Source organism: Schistocerca americana, chromosome 3 (assembly GCF_021461395.2).
Source record: "Schistocerca americana isolate TAMUIC-IGC-003095 chromosome 3, iqSchAmer2.1, whole genome shotgun sequence".
In the NCBI taxonomy this organism is placed as follows: Eukaryota; Metazoa; Arthropoda; class Insecta; order Orthoptera; family Acrididae; genus Schistocerca; species Schistocerca americana.
This window is the reverse complement of record NC_060121.1, coordinates 530,911,659-530,927,813: the sequence shown is the minus strand read 5'-3', so window position 1 is coordinate 530,927,813 and position 16,155 is coordinate 530,911,659. Positions and strand designations below refer to the sequence as shown.

General features: G+C 44.4%; 1 protein-coding gene across 1 annotated transcript in view; it reads left to right on the top strand.

Moving 5' to 3' along the window:
- The window catches only part of LOC124606202 (glutamate receptor ionotropic, delta-2-like), a 117,387-nt gene extending 101,493 nt beyond the window's left edge, over nucleotides 1–15,894 (top strand). Inside the window, exons 10-11 of the mRNA XM_047138171.1 lie at nucleotides 11,505–11,749; nucleotides 15,752–15,894. Coding sequence (XP_046994127.1) covers nucleotides 11,505–11,749; nucleotides 15,752–15,894 — 388 coding nt within the window. The remainder of the gene's footprint in view (nucleotides 1–11,504; nucleotides 11,750–15,751) is intronic.
- The last annotated feature ends 261 nt before the right edge of the window (nucleotides 15,895–16,155 follow it).

The following is a 16,155-nucleotide window of genomic DNA, read 5'->3' as shown; positions in this document are numbered from 1 at the left end:
GGTATGTTCTGTTGCTGTGTGTTTCCATTCCATGATTAATGTGATTTGAAGAGATGTAATAAAATGAGCTCTAACATGGAAAGTAAGCGTTTCCAGACACATGTCCACATAACATATTTCCTTTCTTTGTGTGTGAGGAATGTTTCCTGAAAGTTTGGCCTTACCTTTTTGTAACACCCTGTATATTATAGGGGTCCACTCTCAGACTCCTACAGTCGTCAGAACACAGTCAGATGGAATGCAACTGGGAGGTCCTAGTTACGCTCAAGAGCCCCGGGAAAATGTCATTGGCAATAACATATTTACTGGGGAGCAACACAGAATTGCCTTCCAAACCATGAAGCCTCAGCTGGGCCATCGGAGCAGCGCCTAGTCAGCAGTAGAATGCCGGTGTGCTATCGACTTGCAGTATCGCTGGTGCAACAAAGCATTGGAGGGGCGGCTTCCATGTCGCAGACAGTAGTAGATGGCAAAATCATCGACAAAAAGGGAGCCAGAGACGCCCGGCGGGAGACAAGCCATTATAGGGTTAATGGCGATGGCAAAGAAGATGACGCTCAGGACGGAACCCTGAGGCACACCATTTTCCTGAATAAAGCTGTCCAGCAAGGCAGAACCCACACGCACCTTGAAAACTCGGTCTTGTAAAAATGCCTGAAGAAAACAGGGCAGGTGCCCACAGCAGCCCCATGTGTAAAGAGTATGGAGGATATCAGTTCTCCAGCAGGTGTCGTAGGCCTTCTCCAAATCAAATAGCACAGCCACAGTCTGAGATTTCCACAGAAAGCCATTCATGACGTGGGTGGGCAAAGTAACGAGATGGTCAACTGCAGAACGCCGCGCTCGATATCCACATTGTGTATTCGTGAGTAAACGGAAAGACTCGAGCCACCACACCAACTGGGCATGAATCATATGTTCCATAATGGTGGCTTCACACCAGCGTCCAGGAAATGAGCCCTCAACCCAGATGCAGTTGTATGTTTTAAGCAGAAAGTGCTTGCCCGCAAGAGAGAGGTGCTGTAACATCTGAATGTGGATAGCATCTGGCCCTGCGGTGGAGTACTGGGATGAACTGAGAGCATGATATAGCTCCTTCATAGTGAAGGCGGCATTGTAGCACTTACGTTTCGAAGAAGAGAAGATTATCGCTCAAGCCTCCTCCCCTCGTTTCCGATGGATGAAGGCAGGGTGATAGTGGGAAGAGTTCGAAACTTCCGCAGAATGGCGGCTCAAGGTGTTAGAGAAAACAACAGGATCCACGATGACATCGGCACCTACTGTCAGGCCGGAAATGGGGGAATGGATGTCGGTTCCAGACAGCCATAGAAAGATATGGAACTGTTAAAAGAACTAGTGAATGAAATCCAGCTAGCTCTTGTGCTGCCCCGAAGATCTCCACGACACTTTGTAAGCATCAGTTTGTAAAGAATGCAGTTTTCCAATGTAGGGTGGCGGTTAAAAACGCGGAGAGCACGTCTCTGTGAGCGAATTGCGTCGCGGCATGCCTCAGTCCACTAACGGACTGGCATATGATGTGGTAAAGAGGAAGTGCGAGGAATGGAACGTTCTGCAGCAGTAAGGATAACGTTGGTGAGATAGTCCACCTGGTCATCACAACTGAGGAAATCTTGTTCTACGAAGGTCGCAGGCAGTCAGCCTTAGTAAGCTGCCATTTGGGCACGCATGTGGATGGGGCAGGTGTCAGCAGATGGAGAGCACATGGGCAATGGTCGCTCGAGTAGGCGTCAGAAAGAATGGATCAGTCAAGACGAGCAAGCTGGGCAGTGCAAAACGATAAGTCCAAATGGGAATAGGTGTGCAAGGAGTCAGAAAGGAAAGTTGGACAGAAGAGGTTGAGTTGGTTAAGAATGTCAGCCAAGAGGGCACCTCTCTGACAGGTCCTGGGAGAACCCCAAAGGGGATGATGCACATTAAAATCACCAAGTAACAAAAATGGGGGAGGTAGCTGCCCAATAAACTGGAGGAAGTCTGCCCTGGTGACATTGAAGGACGAAGGTACATAAGTGGTATAGAGGGAGAGAGTCAGGTTGGGAAGGAAAAGGCGAATGGCAACAGCTTGAAGGTGGGTAGTCAGGGAGATGGGTTGACTATGAAGGTCATCCCGTATGAGCAGCATAACGCCCCCATGAGATAGGATGCTGACCTCAGGGGGAAGGTCAAAACGAATTAGTAAGTAATGTGAAAGCTCAAAGCAGTCTTGAGGGCGCAATTTCGTTTCCTGAAGACAGAGTACAATGGGATGCTGTGATGCAAGAAGCAGCCATAAATCATCATTGTGGGACCGAAGGCTGTGAACGTTCCTTTGGAGGACAGTCATCAGAAGGAAGAGATGTACAGGTGTCACCTCGGCCACTGCCGAGTCACAGCCGGGGAAGAGTCGCTGCTACAGGGCAACAGGAGGATCCTGCTCCATGGGGTCCACAGAAGCATAGGCGTGCTTTTGTGGTCAGACTGTGGAGTCCAGTGCTGAAAAACGGTTGGTGGTTTGCACCAGTTTGTCCTTAGCAGACTTCTTTGAGCCCTTCTGGTTCGAGGAAGACTTGTGTGTTGTTTGGCTGTAGGGATGGAGGAAGTCTTCTTGTGAGTACTCCTTCTGTCCTTTCCTACCTGCCGGTTGTGGGTAGCTTCGCCCCTTTAGGCGAGAGTTTGACAGTTTGTTGCACAGCATGACGAGGGGATGCTACCTTGACACTGGACGACTTCACAACCTCAGAACCAAATTTGGGGTCGCATGTCTGTGTGGCCATGACCTTCATAGAGTGGGGGGTAACAAGAACTGAACTATGGGTGCCAGATGGGAGAACACAGGGTTTGCGACTAGCCAGTAACTTGCGAGCTACTGGGTAAGGCACTTTTTCCTCTACCCGAATCTCTTGAACAGCCCACTCATCTAGATACATGGGACAATCCTGGGAGGAGGTGCCATGGTCACCATTGCAGCTGATACTGCAGGGAGAAGGAGGTGGACATTCACCCTCATGTGCATCCCTGCCACAGGTTATGCATGTGGCTGGGTGTCAACAAGATGTTCTAGTGTGATTGAACTGATGGCACTGGTAGCAGTGCATCGGATTTGGAATGTACAGCAATGCTGTGATGATTTCATAGCGTGCTTTAATCTTGCAGCACCACCCTATCAAAGGTGGAGTTGGGCACCAAGGAGGAATCAACCTTTTTCATTACATGATGGACAGCAATGACTCCCTGATCGGAGAGGTAACATTGTATTTCAGCCTCGGTTAGACCGTCAAGCAGCCTGGTGTAAATTACACCAAGGGAAGAATTCAAAGTTCTATGTGCCTCGACACAAACAGAGTATCCTTGAAGAAGCAAGGCTGCAAGTAGTTGTTGCGCTAGAGAATCAGAAGCCGTCTCCAAAAGCAAAGTGCCATTCCGTAAACGAGAACAGGATTTCACAGGGCGAGCAATGGCATCAATACCTTTCTGAATAATAAACGGATTTACCGTGGCGAAGGACTGACCATCTTCAGTATAGAATAGCACAAGGAACGGCGTGCAGCAGAAAGAGTCTTCGAATCAGTAGCCTCATTACGTTTACGTTTCGCCGACGTCGATGGAGAGGATGACTGACTCATCGCAAGGAAATCCCCCATGATTGCCAGCGTCTCTGATGGTGTGCTCCTTCCAACTGGGGCTCCCTTCACAAGGGGGCACACTCACCTTGGGTGATTGTTCACACTTCAGGTCACACCTCCCAAACACCTGACTGAGGGACCAATGGGCAATTTGGGAAGGTTACAGCTCAGGCAGTCACCCCTCCCTGGGCCTGGCCTGTACCAGGGGGCATGTGCGAACTCTACCTCTTGACCTGGGGCTGGGAATTGTGCGTTACCCAGTCACCTTTCATGTGTCAGACACGTGGGTCGGCCTTCAGGAGTGCACAAGGAGGAAGAAGAGAACAAAGGGTCCTTAAACACCGAAGCAGAGGAACGAGAGGAGAAAGGAAACAAAGAAAGGAAAAGGGAGCCAAAAAGAAAGTTGAGACTGTTCGCAGGTCAGCAACACAATGCAGAACATTCCCAATAGTACCCCAGACATGTTCCCCAAGGGAGGGGAAAAAATAGCAGGAGGATAGACATACAGCACAGAAGGGAAAAAGTGCTGCAAAGACTGGGGCCCCATGGTAGCCAAGCACGAACCCACCGAAGAGTGGCGAGCCCCCTGGGGGGTCCTGTTGGGTGAGCAGACTTATATAAGGCCTTGCATTGTTAAGGAGAATGAGAAGTTCATTTGCATTTTTATGCCAACGAACATGCTGTAGTCGTTCCTTCAGTTTCCTGAGAGTAGCACAATATACCTCCGAGTTGATCGTTGCACCATGAGGAAGGACATAAAATAAAATTACCCCTTTAGAGTCCCAGAAGACCGTCACCATGACTTCACTGGTACAGGGTGCAGCTTTGAACTTTTTCTTCAGTGGAGAGAGTGGTGCCAGTTCATGGATTGCCATTTTGTTTCCGTTTCTAAGTGATGAACCCATTTTTCATTGCCTGTGATGATGTTGGGAAAAAATTGTCACGACAAGCTTCTTAACACGCAAGCAATTCTGCACAGATGGTCCTCCTTTGCTCTTTACGGTCTTCTGTTAAGAGGCGAGGAACCCATTGGGCGTACACCTTTGGGTACCTCAAAAGGTGACAGTGTGTCAGCACTACTAACAAAGACGTCCAGTTCAGCAGTGCAGTTTTGATTGTGACCAGTCGATCACCAGGAATGAGAGTGTCCATATGTCCCCAGATTGCAGGAGCCAGCTGTGTGCAACCAGCCTCCCTGTATGAGATTGGACAGGTTTGTGTAATCTTATTGTGATGATGACAGACGCTTAATCCAACGACTCGCCATGCTTTTGTTCACTCCCAGGTCTCTGTAGAGCCTATGAATATCTGTGATGCTCTGGGTTTCCTGAAAAAGAAACTTGATGACAGCTCTCTGCTTGGAACACACCTCTGTTACAGTCGCCATTTGAAGGATACACATAGTGGCGCCACCAATCAGGACTTCATAAAACTATAGGGGTTGAAGCAAGAACATTACATCATGTCCCACAAAAAATTCCATGTTTTTTAAACCAAAATTGGCCGAGGAAAAAATGTGTTGCATTAGTCACTAAGTGTCCCTCTTTCATCAACGTCAATATATCATAGAATTTCGGATACCATCTTTGGATAAAACTCACAATCCAACATCACTGCCGTGCTGATACATTTACAGGCCCTTGTTTAAGCTGTAACTGACCATAAACAACATTATTTGCCATTAATTACACCTTGACATGTTTAGCCTTTGAAAGTTCCCACAGACTGGGTGACTAATTTACCAATAGCTGTTAATATATATTTAGTAACGTTTAAAGAAGGAAAAGGTGTGCACGAAATTATGGTTTCCATTGCCTTTTTATTATTAATGTAGAACTGTAGAATAATTTTTACTTCTTACTGCAGTTGAAGAACACTCGTCAGATATATCAGAGATGCTGCAAAGCGCATGCGAAGGCCACAGCCAGGAGATGTGCAGTGGGGCCAGCGGTCTTATCTATACAGTGCACTGCCTCATGCCACACACGTCTTGCTGACGGTCACGCAGCAGGTATCATACATTTGTCAAGGCTGTCAGACGCCTACTGGTGATCACTGCATGTTGGCGCTAGCATTGTGGAGTATACAGATATGCACATTATCATGTTGAAAATGTTTGAATATCTGCCACTGGTTACACATTTCAGGCAGCTTATTTACGCATGCAGTATGTCATTTGTTGGTGAATTTAAGAATGTCATACATCATTTGTTGGCATATTTAACATATCATATGTCGTCCTGGCATGTTCACAAATAATACACTGTTCAACTAGCACTGTATATTATATGAAAAACTGTTAATATTCCTGCGCACGGGGTCCCGGGTTCGATTCCCGGCGGGGTCAGGGATTTTCTCTGCCTCGTGATGACTGGGTGTTGTGTGTTCATCATCATTTCATCATCATTGACTTGCAAGTCGCCGAAGTGGCGTCAACTAAAAAGGACTTGCAATACGGCGGCCGAACTTCCCCGCATGGGGCCTCCCGGCCAACAATGCCATACGATCATTTCATTTCATTAACAAAAAAATCCAAATATCTCTTGCACATTGTGCAGCTGTAGATGAAATGGATCAATAAATCAAAATAAATCAAATCACCTTAAAAGTCCAATAATTATCTTATTGGTACAAAGTGTTGGCTTTTCCTTTGTAAAGTATTATCAAATGCAAATACCCTTTCGCTTTCAGATTTTTGGTCTGTCTTCTAGATGAAAGATATCAAGTCCTCGTGCAACCTTTGCAGTGTCTCATGAAAACAAACCAAACCATAAAATAAAAGCTAAGAAGACACAAAATTCATTTGGCAAAGCCTATTGCTCATTGCCCCACTGACCAACTCGTAAAGTGCTTGGTGGCTGATAGACACACACACATGATGCACATCTACCACAATTAGTTAATTTGGATAAGAAAATCCTTCTTGTAAAATGGAATCTAAGAACTCTAAATACCAAATAATAGTTTTACTTATTTATTTCCATATTTGATCATACAGATCATACAACTATCTTTGTATTACAAAGTTTCTTTAAACAAATACGTTACAGAAGTTTCTTTTCACTATAGCTTTGGTTAAATAAACATGTCATATTCACACTACAATGTAATTTTTGCAAATTCTCACATCGTTGTTCACAACAGTTGGCAGCTGTTGGTCGCATTTTGGATTGCTACCCTGCCTGAAGGAAAAAAGCTCATGACTTACTTCTCCAACTAACTGACTAACAATTAATACTGCATCACACTTACATCTTTGGGATGAAGACGTCTAGAAAATGGAATGTGGTTGAACCTCGCCCCAAGTTTTCAGGGAGTATATGCCTGTATTCTGTTAAGTTTTGGCCCTCTTAGTTTTAGGTTGATTCTGTTTTCTTTCTCTTTAAAGGGTCATTTTTACTAACTCTTAATTTCAATTCATAACTGTATGAAATCATATATTTGTGGTATATATGTCTGTGGTATATTGGTTTCATCTTTTACTAGTTTGTCCATACGATCGTTGAATATTACCCCGAGTGGTCCCTTAACCACATAAATTGTAAGTTTTACCCAATTGTGCTGCTTTCTCTATTTTTTACCTGATAAACAGAATAAGTTTATGGGTCTCGACATTGTACTGCACGACTACAGAGATGAAAGGACACACTTTCTATGTAATATGATAATCACGGTCCTTCAATGGCTTCCATGCAGACGGACGACGTTTCTCTGGGGAGGGAAAATTGTTGGTAGCAGCCAGTGTTTCAGCTTAAAATACAGTGAAGCGCAAAGAAGCTAGCGTAGGCATGCAAATTCAAATACAGAGATATGTAAACAGGCAGAATACGGCGCTGCTGTTGGCAACTCCTACATAAGACAAGTGTCTGGCACAGTTGTTATATCGGTTACCGCTGCTACAATTGCCGGTTATCAAGATTTGAGTGAGTCTGAACGTGGTGTTACGGTCGGTGCACGAGCGATGGGACACATTATCTCCGAGACAGCGATGAGGTGCGGATTTTCCCGTACGACCATTTCACGAATGTACAGTGAATATCAGGAATCCGGTAAAACATAAAATCTCCGACATCGCTGCGGCCGGAAAAAGATCCTGCGAGAACGAGGCTAACGACAACTGAAGAGAATAGTTCAACGTGACAGAAGCACAAACCTTCAGCAAATTGCTGCAGATTTCTATGCTGGGCCATTAACAAGTGTCAACGTGCGAACCGTTCAACGAAACATCATCGAAATGGGCTTTCGGAGCCGAAGGTACACTCCTGTACCCTTGATGACTGCACGACACAAAGCTTTACACATAGCCTGAGGCCGTCAACACCGATATTGGACTGTTGCTGACTGGAAACATGTTGCCAGATCGGACGAGTCTCCTTACAAATTGTATCGAGTGGATGGACGTGTATGGGTATGGAGACAACGTCATGAATCCATGGACCCTGCATGTCAGCAGGGGACTGTTCAAGTGGGTGAAGGTTCTGTAATGGTGTGGGGTGTGTGCAGTTTGATACGACTCCGACAGGTGGCATGTACGTAAGCATCCTGTCTGATCACCTGCATCCATTCATGCCCACTGTGTATTCCGACGGACTTGGGCAATTCCAGCAGGACAACACGACACCCAACATGCCCAGAATTACTAAAGAATGGCTCCAGTGACATTCTTCTGAGTTTAAACACTTCAGCTGGCCACCAAACTCCACAGACATTATCGAGCATATCTGGGATCGCTTGCAACGTGCTGTTGAGAAGAGATCTCCATCCTCTAAAACTCTTAACGGATCTATGGACAGCCCTGCAGGATTCATGGTTTCAGTTCAGCACTATTTCAGACAGTAGTCGAGTCCATGCCACTTCTGCGTTCTCGCACGAGTCCTACACGATATTAGGCAGGTGCACCAGTTTCTTTGGCTCTTCAGTGTAATACATCCTACATTGAATCTGTCCTGGTATTTTGATTGATCAGTATAAATTTTGTAGTGTTACTGACACGTTTTATGAACGACATTTTACATTTATAGTTCAATATGAGCTACACTCCTACTTATGTGGCAGGCAAATGCAGTCAACCTGAAGTTTTATGTTTTATAGAAATACTTGTACATAGTACTGCAATCAATCCATTGCTAGTCAGTTATCACGTGTAACAGTGCTACATAACGTGTGTATAACTATCTGTTGGCGAAGAATAAGTTTGTGTCTTGGATATATTATCTGCCTAGTTTTTCGACATTCTCAAGAAGTTGGTGCGTTTGGTCAGCTGCTAGTACCAGCACTCTACAGCTAAGTAAAATGATGTGACCTTCCAGTCCCACCATAAGTGTGTCAGACTTCGTAACACATTTATGCTCTCTTCGATCTGGTCAACTAGATACTTTTTACCAGAAATCCAGGTTATATGGGAATTAAAAAGTTTGTGTAAGAACATGAGGAACGGCTATTTGAAATCGAGGTTTATCCATTGCTAGTATATTATTTACAACAACATATCTACGATGGGCAAAGATCACTGCAGTAAGTTATTCTTTAGGTATTTTTAGTTTGTTATTGGAAGTCCATCATCGAAACTACTGACTGATCGAAAATGCTGATAGCTGGTCAAGAATTGGACTGAGAAAGAGAGACATTGTTGTCCAAGCGGTTTACATCAATATAAACGGCATTTTATATCCAAAAAATAATAATGTTCTCGCTCTGTACTACACAGATAGGCAGGCAGTGGGAATGTTTGACGACCGATTGGGGCCTGTGTTACCTCTTGTACTTCTGTGACAGGCTCCTTCCTCTGTGACACTACCAGTCCTAGAAATGAAGTAATATTTAAGTACAAGGCAACAGTTCGACATTGAAGAAATGAATGGTGCTCTGGTATTGAAAATAACGCAGTTAAGCTAGAATTTTATTTCTTTTCTTAAATATTACAAGACATGACACTTCTGATGTACTAATATTATATACACATTAGAATCTCTCTCAGATGCAGATCACAAGTCTGGAGACCCATTTTCCGTGTACAAAGCGGCATTTTGCCCGTCGCAGTTACCACCCAATTCAACTTTGGATATCACAATAGTAAGTTCTCGACTGGCATGCATTGCACAGTGTAATACTTTCGCGATTAATCCTTGTTGTGTAATTCATAGTTCGCCGCACATGGTGCACTCGGCTCGGTGCAGCAGGTGTTTTGTTGGTGTGGCCTTCAGTCCAAAGACTGCTTTGGTACAGCTCTCCGTGGCATTCTATCGTGTGCAAGTGTCTTCATCCCCGAATAACTACTGCAACCTAAATCCTTCTGAATCCTCTTCTTGTACTCATGTCTTAATCTCCCCCTATGATTTTGCTCTCTCCCCTCCTATGCTTCGCTCCAGCATTGATTAGTGATCGCTTGATGTCTCAGAATGTGTCCTGTCAACTGACCGCTTATTTTAGTCAAGCTATGGCACAGATTTCATGTTCCCCAATTCTACTCAGTACCTTATCATTAGCCGGCCGTAGTGGCCGAGCGGCTCTAGGCGCTACAGTCTCGAACCGCGCGACCGCTATGGTCGCAGGTTCGAATCCTGCCTCGGGCATGGATGTGTGTGATGTCCTTAGGTTAGTTAGGTATAAGTAGTTCTAAGTTCTAGGAGACTGATGACCTCAGATGTTAAGTCCCATAGTGCTCAGAGCCATTTGAACCATTTTTGAACCTTATCATTAGTTATGAGATTTAACCACCTACTCCTCAGGTTTATTCTGTACTACCACATTTCAAAAGCCTCTATTCTGGTCTAAACTGTTTATGGCCCATGTTTCACTTCCATACGTAGCTACACTCCAGACAAATACCTTCAGAAAAGACTTTCCAACACTTAAATCTATGTTAGGTCTTAAATTTCTCTTCTTTAGAAATGCTTGTCTTGCCATTGCCAGCCTGCATTTTAGGAACTTCGATTATGTTTTATCATAAAGATAGGGAAACTTTCGTCTTTTGCAAGTGAAATTTATTCTGGAGTATCATACAAGTGTCACCTACTCATGTTAGGCATCTTCAGTGGTATTCATCTTTGTTTCCTGTTCATGCAGTCATTTGTTGTTCTATATGTGCTAAATGCACATAATACAGACTTCTCCCAGTAAACGTGTACCATGCAGCATGAACAGGACAAAAAACTAAATACCACTCAAGATGCGTAACATCAATAGGAGCAACATGTCTAGCACTTAGAATAAATTTTAGTTGCAAAAGACTAAATTTTTCTTACCTTTATGATAAAGCATAATTAAAGTTATTGTTACGAACTGAGGAAAATGGGTGCAGATATTAACCATACATTTTATAAGTCTCTACTTCGGCTATCATCAGTTGTTTTGCTGCCCAAATAGCAAACCTCATCCACCATTTTTAGCGTCATTTCGTCAGCTAATTCCTTCAGCATCACCAGATTTAATTCGACTACATTTCAGTTTCACCAATGTAAATCATTTCCCACAAAAACTGTTTTCATATAAACTCGAAATTGCATCGCCTATCCGATTCCGCGGTGTACTGGTACACTTATCACCCGTTAATTAGTTATAATTGCCGCAACAGAATTTCTGTCGCCATACACTGTTCGAAGCTACGACGAACAAGCCAGCTCCAACTCGACTCTAGGCGTGCACAGTCGAACAAGAGCCTCGTTACTGGCGAGCTATTGATAGTGGGTACAACGATACACAGCTTACAGTTGCACAGCTCTGCATGTTAACAACCAATGACGAAGCCTACCCGCGAACGTGCAAGAATTTGGCAGAAAATATTAAATTCTCGTGTTTAACGGACATATCTAAGAGTTTTGACTATTACTTTGAATCATGGTACCTGTGTGTGCCGACCTGAGATTCGGTGTTGTCACGTTGTAGGATGCGCACGATGTGGGAGCAGGGACACTTGAGCCACCTGCGCATGCGCTGGAATTCCAAGAAACCGTCCTGCATAGACGACCGGGACTTCGCCAGCGTCGACCTGGCCACCATTTCGCCCGCCTTCATGCTGCTGGTTTCTGCTATGTTGCTCTCCCTGCTCCTCTTGCTGCAAGAAAGCGCTAGGGCTAGGCCGACACACGAGAACAGACCAGCAAACTTTTCACATTCAAGACCCATGCAAGGTATGTACAATATATTTGTTATCTACATCCACACTTTGCAAACCACTGCAAAGTGCATATCAGAGGGTACGTCTCATTGTACCAGCTATTAGAGTTTCTTCCCACTCCATTCACGTACCGATCGCGGGAAGAGTGATTGATTGAAAACTTTGTGCATGATGTAATTATTCAAATATTGTCTTCACAACCACTGTGTGAACAATATGTAGGGGTTTTTAAATATATTCCTAGATTCATCATTTAAAATCGTTTTCTAAAACTTTTCTAGTGGTGTTTCTTGGAATAGTTAACGTCTGTCTTCAAGAGTCTGACAGATCAATTTCTTCAGCGTCACTGTAACGCTCTCCCCACAGGTCAAACAAACCTGCAACCATTGATGCTGGCCTTCTCTGTATGTGTTGAATGTCCCCTATTAGTTCTATTTGGTATGGGTCCCACGCACTTGGGACCGATGACCTTTGCAGTTTGGTCCCTTTAATCTTTCGACCAACCAACCCACGCACTTGAGCAATATTCTAGAATCTATCACGTGAGTGATTGGTAGGAATCTCCTTTATAGATTGATTGCACTTCCCCAATATTTTACCAATAAACTGAAGTCTACCATATCCTTCACCCACAACTGAGCCTATGTGATCATTCCATTTCATATCCCTACGAAGTGTAACCCCCAAATATTTGTATGAGTTGACCGATTCCAGCTGTTTCTCACTAATGTGATTGTCATAGGATACTACTTTTTCTTGTTTCGTGAAGTGCAAAATTTCACATTTCCGAACATTTAAAGCGAGTTGCCAGTCTTTGCACCAGTTTGATTGGTGCTTACGGGCGCTCAATGGCGAGATCACCAACCCCATTATGTAGCTTCTTTCAGACTACTTTATTATGGGTAACTCTATAGTCTGCAAAAAGTCTGAGGTTACTATTAATATTGTCCTGAAGATCATTAATATACAACACGAACAGCAAGGTTACAGACACTCCCCTGAGACAAGCCTGAAGTCACTTCTACATCTGACGATAACTCTCAATCCGAGATATCATGTATTAAGGTGCGTTTTTTATAGAGTGTTAAAACTATACAGCGTGACGGTAAATGCAGGAAACCATCCCTTACAGGATAAGGAGCAAATAGAGGTCTTATGGACACATAACTGGAAACGTGCTCCAAGGGAAGTACATCCAGTTGAAGGTGAAGATATAAGATCTTCGACAGTGCCCTGGTATCAGCACCGTCAGACTTCCCATCAGTGTGATATAAGCCAGACGACCATGTGAAACATCCTCCACAACTTCCATCCATCCGTATTATTTACAACATGTGCAGTCCTTATTACCTACAGACTTGCCTATGTAGCAACAGTTTCGTCGTTAGTTCGTTACACGAGCCACAATGGTGCCAAGATTACTGCCATCCATCCTATTCACAGGTGAGGATACCTTTAAGAAGGGTGATATCTATAACCTTCACAGCACCGACCTGTGGGCTACTTAGAATCCCTATGGTGGCAGTCAACCATCAGCACCGGTTCAGCCTCAGTGTGTTCATGGGAAGTAATAACGACTGCCTCACGTGACCAGACAGTCTTCCACAACGCCTCACAGGCGAGGGACATCTGCACTTTCTGTGGGTGACCCTGCCTCCCCTGCAGAAATATGTGCCTGTGGCGGTACTGCCCTCTTGAGTGTGGAGCTTAAACACTTGTACAGGCAGAAAATTTACACTTGTCTAGTGCATTCAGTCAACGAAGCGTACACTGCCAAAGATCTTTCATCTCCACCTTCAAGTGGGTGTACCTCCCTTGGACGCATTTCCAGAAATATGTCCACATGACTTTTGTTTGCTCCTTATCCTTTTAGGGACTCTTTTCCTGCAGTTTGACCCCATTTAGCAAAATCAAATAAGGAGCGAGTAAGGAGTAATGTAGGGATGCAGCCTACCATCAACGCTGTTCATTTTGTTTGTTGAAGTAGCAATAAGGGAAGTGAAAGAAATTTTCAGAAGAAGAGTGCGAGATCAAGTGGAACAGACAACAATGCTAAGTTTTCCACGCGGCATGGCCCCTCTGTCTGGGTGTGAGGAAGACAGACCTGATGAAACAAACGCGCAATGTAAGTGCGCCATATAAAAAAATTAGTAACGTCAAGAACACATCATAGTATTATCTCTGGCCCTTACAGTGGCCTGAGTTTGAAGGGGAAGAGGAACGACAAACTTCTTCAACTATGGCGTATCCATCTGAAGTAACCCACTGATGATTTAATCCCAAGCCAGCCGTTGTGGCCGAGCGGTTCTAGGCGCTTCAGTCGGGAACCGCGCGACCGCTACGGTCACAGGTTCGAATCCTGCCTCGGGCATGGATGTATGTGATGTCCCTAGGTTAGTTAGGTTTAAGTAGTTCTAAGTTTTAGGGGACTGATGACCTTAGATGTTAAGTCCCATAGCGCTCAGATCCATTTTTTTTATTTAATCCCATATAGCTGCTATGAAGGGACTTCAAAAAGTGAGTTAAACATGTTGTCATACGCTAAGACCATTGCACAAGAAGAGTGGTCCATTGTCAGAGAAGAACTCATGTTCCGGGTCTCCTGCAGATATTTCTGCTGTGGTACAGATAAGAGGTTCGCTAGAGTGCAAGAGGGAAATGGCGCGACAACTGGAAACATACTCCAAAGTTGGAGTAGGAGGAACAGTAGGATTCTTGAGGACAAAACTAAGTTGCACACCAGTTCACCATGAAATTCTGTAAGAATATGGACCACATGCAATGTCTCGTCCACCCATAGTGAAATGGTGTCAACAATTTGACCAAGGTCGCACAGACGTGGATTGTGTTGACCGGGAAATGTTGACCTTGCTCCATGCGATTTCCATTTTTTCAGCAAGCTTAAAGAACAACAATGAGAAAGTTTACACAGTGATTTCCTAGTGGCTCCGCAACAAAGCAGTGGGTTTCTACCGTCGATAAATTGAACAACTGGTAGAACGTTGTTTACAGATACTTGGTGACTATGTTGAAAAACATTGTCTTGTGTATGTAAGTGTAGTGCAACATCCAATAAAAGTTACTTGGCCTGCTATAATAATGTGCAATTTACTTTCAGAAATCCCTCGTAAATTTTGAGGATGTTGATTGCTACGTTTCACCCACTCAAATAGTCCCAGAAATTTTCTGTGGGATTAAGATCGGATGATCAAGCAGGCCAGTTGAGGATCGATAGGGTGCCTAGGTGTTCATCAAACCAGGAGCATATGCATGCAACCCTGTGAATGCGAATGTTGTCACATTGGAAGATGGAAGTGTCCATTGTATAGCAGTCACGGAGATGTAGAACACTGCACTTGATAGTCGAGAGTGTTTAAATGAACATCTTGATTCAAGGTTACGGTAACCCGAGGACCAAAGTCACAGTAATAAAAACTCCACCTAAACAGAACAAGCTCCAGCATAAACTACATCCTCTAAACATAACGGGTTAAGCTCCTCATTGAGCTGTAGGTGCACTCACTGTCTAGCATGATTTGAAAAGAGGTAAAATCGCAATTCCTCAGACAATACTACACGCCTCCAGTCAACTACTGTTAAGTTTCTGTGTTGGTTTACCCATAGAAGACGTGCACCCATCAGCGCATTGTGAGCAATGGCCTTTCGTGATGTACCCGACGCTAAATGTTCATAATAACGTTGTAACCCTTTTCACAAGAATAACCTCAACATAAATAACAGCTTCACCAAAGCACCACCTTTTTATACATTGTGTAATCGTTACTACCTTCACCTGTATTTGTTCATATCACTATCCCATGACTTGTCACCTTAGTGTAGTGACGGCGTTAGTCCAGCTTACGCCAATTACATCCTGGAGAAACGGTTGCTACCTCGGATTCCCTCCCCCATGGCCACAGTAAGTATGGGTAGAGTACTAATGCTGGACTTGAACTAGACGAAGGGGTGCTATCTTGGATTCCATAGATTGATTCAACTCTACATCCATTGAAAGTGAAACAGGACACAGCTGATCTGCAACTGAATCCAAGCTCTGCGATGGCATCTCTAAGAAAGGAGGGACCTCTGTATGAAACCGAGGCCTCAGCAGAGGCTGCTGCTGCCTGCTGTGCGGGGGTGCAGGCAACCAGCCCATAGTGCCTGTGAAGTCCTGGCGGATGTTAGGTTCCCACAGCATCTGCTGCTGATGAGGGAGAAGCGTGGCCGTGGTAGTCGAGGTATTGGGGGTCTGGGTCAAAAATGGACTGGAACATACTGATGTGTGTGGCCTGTGCCGATTTTAATAACACCACCGTTGCTGGCCGTCCACTTCCACGTCCTGGAGACAGAATTACTGTCTCCAGTTACTTTTTATTATGGATCCGAATGATGTGAAAGTCGGCAGTATTAAGAAAATAA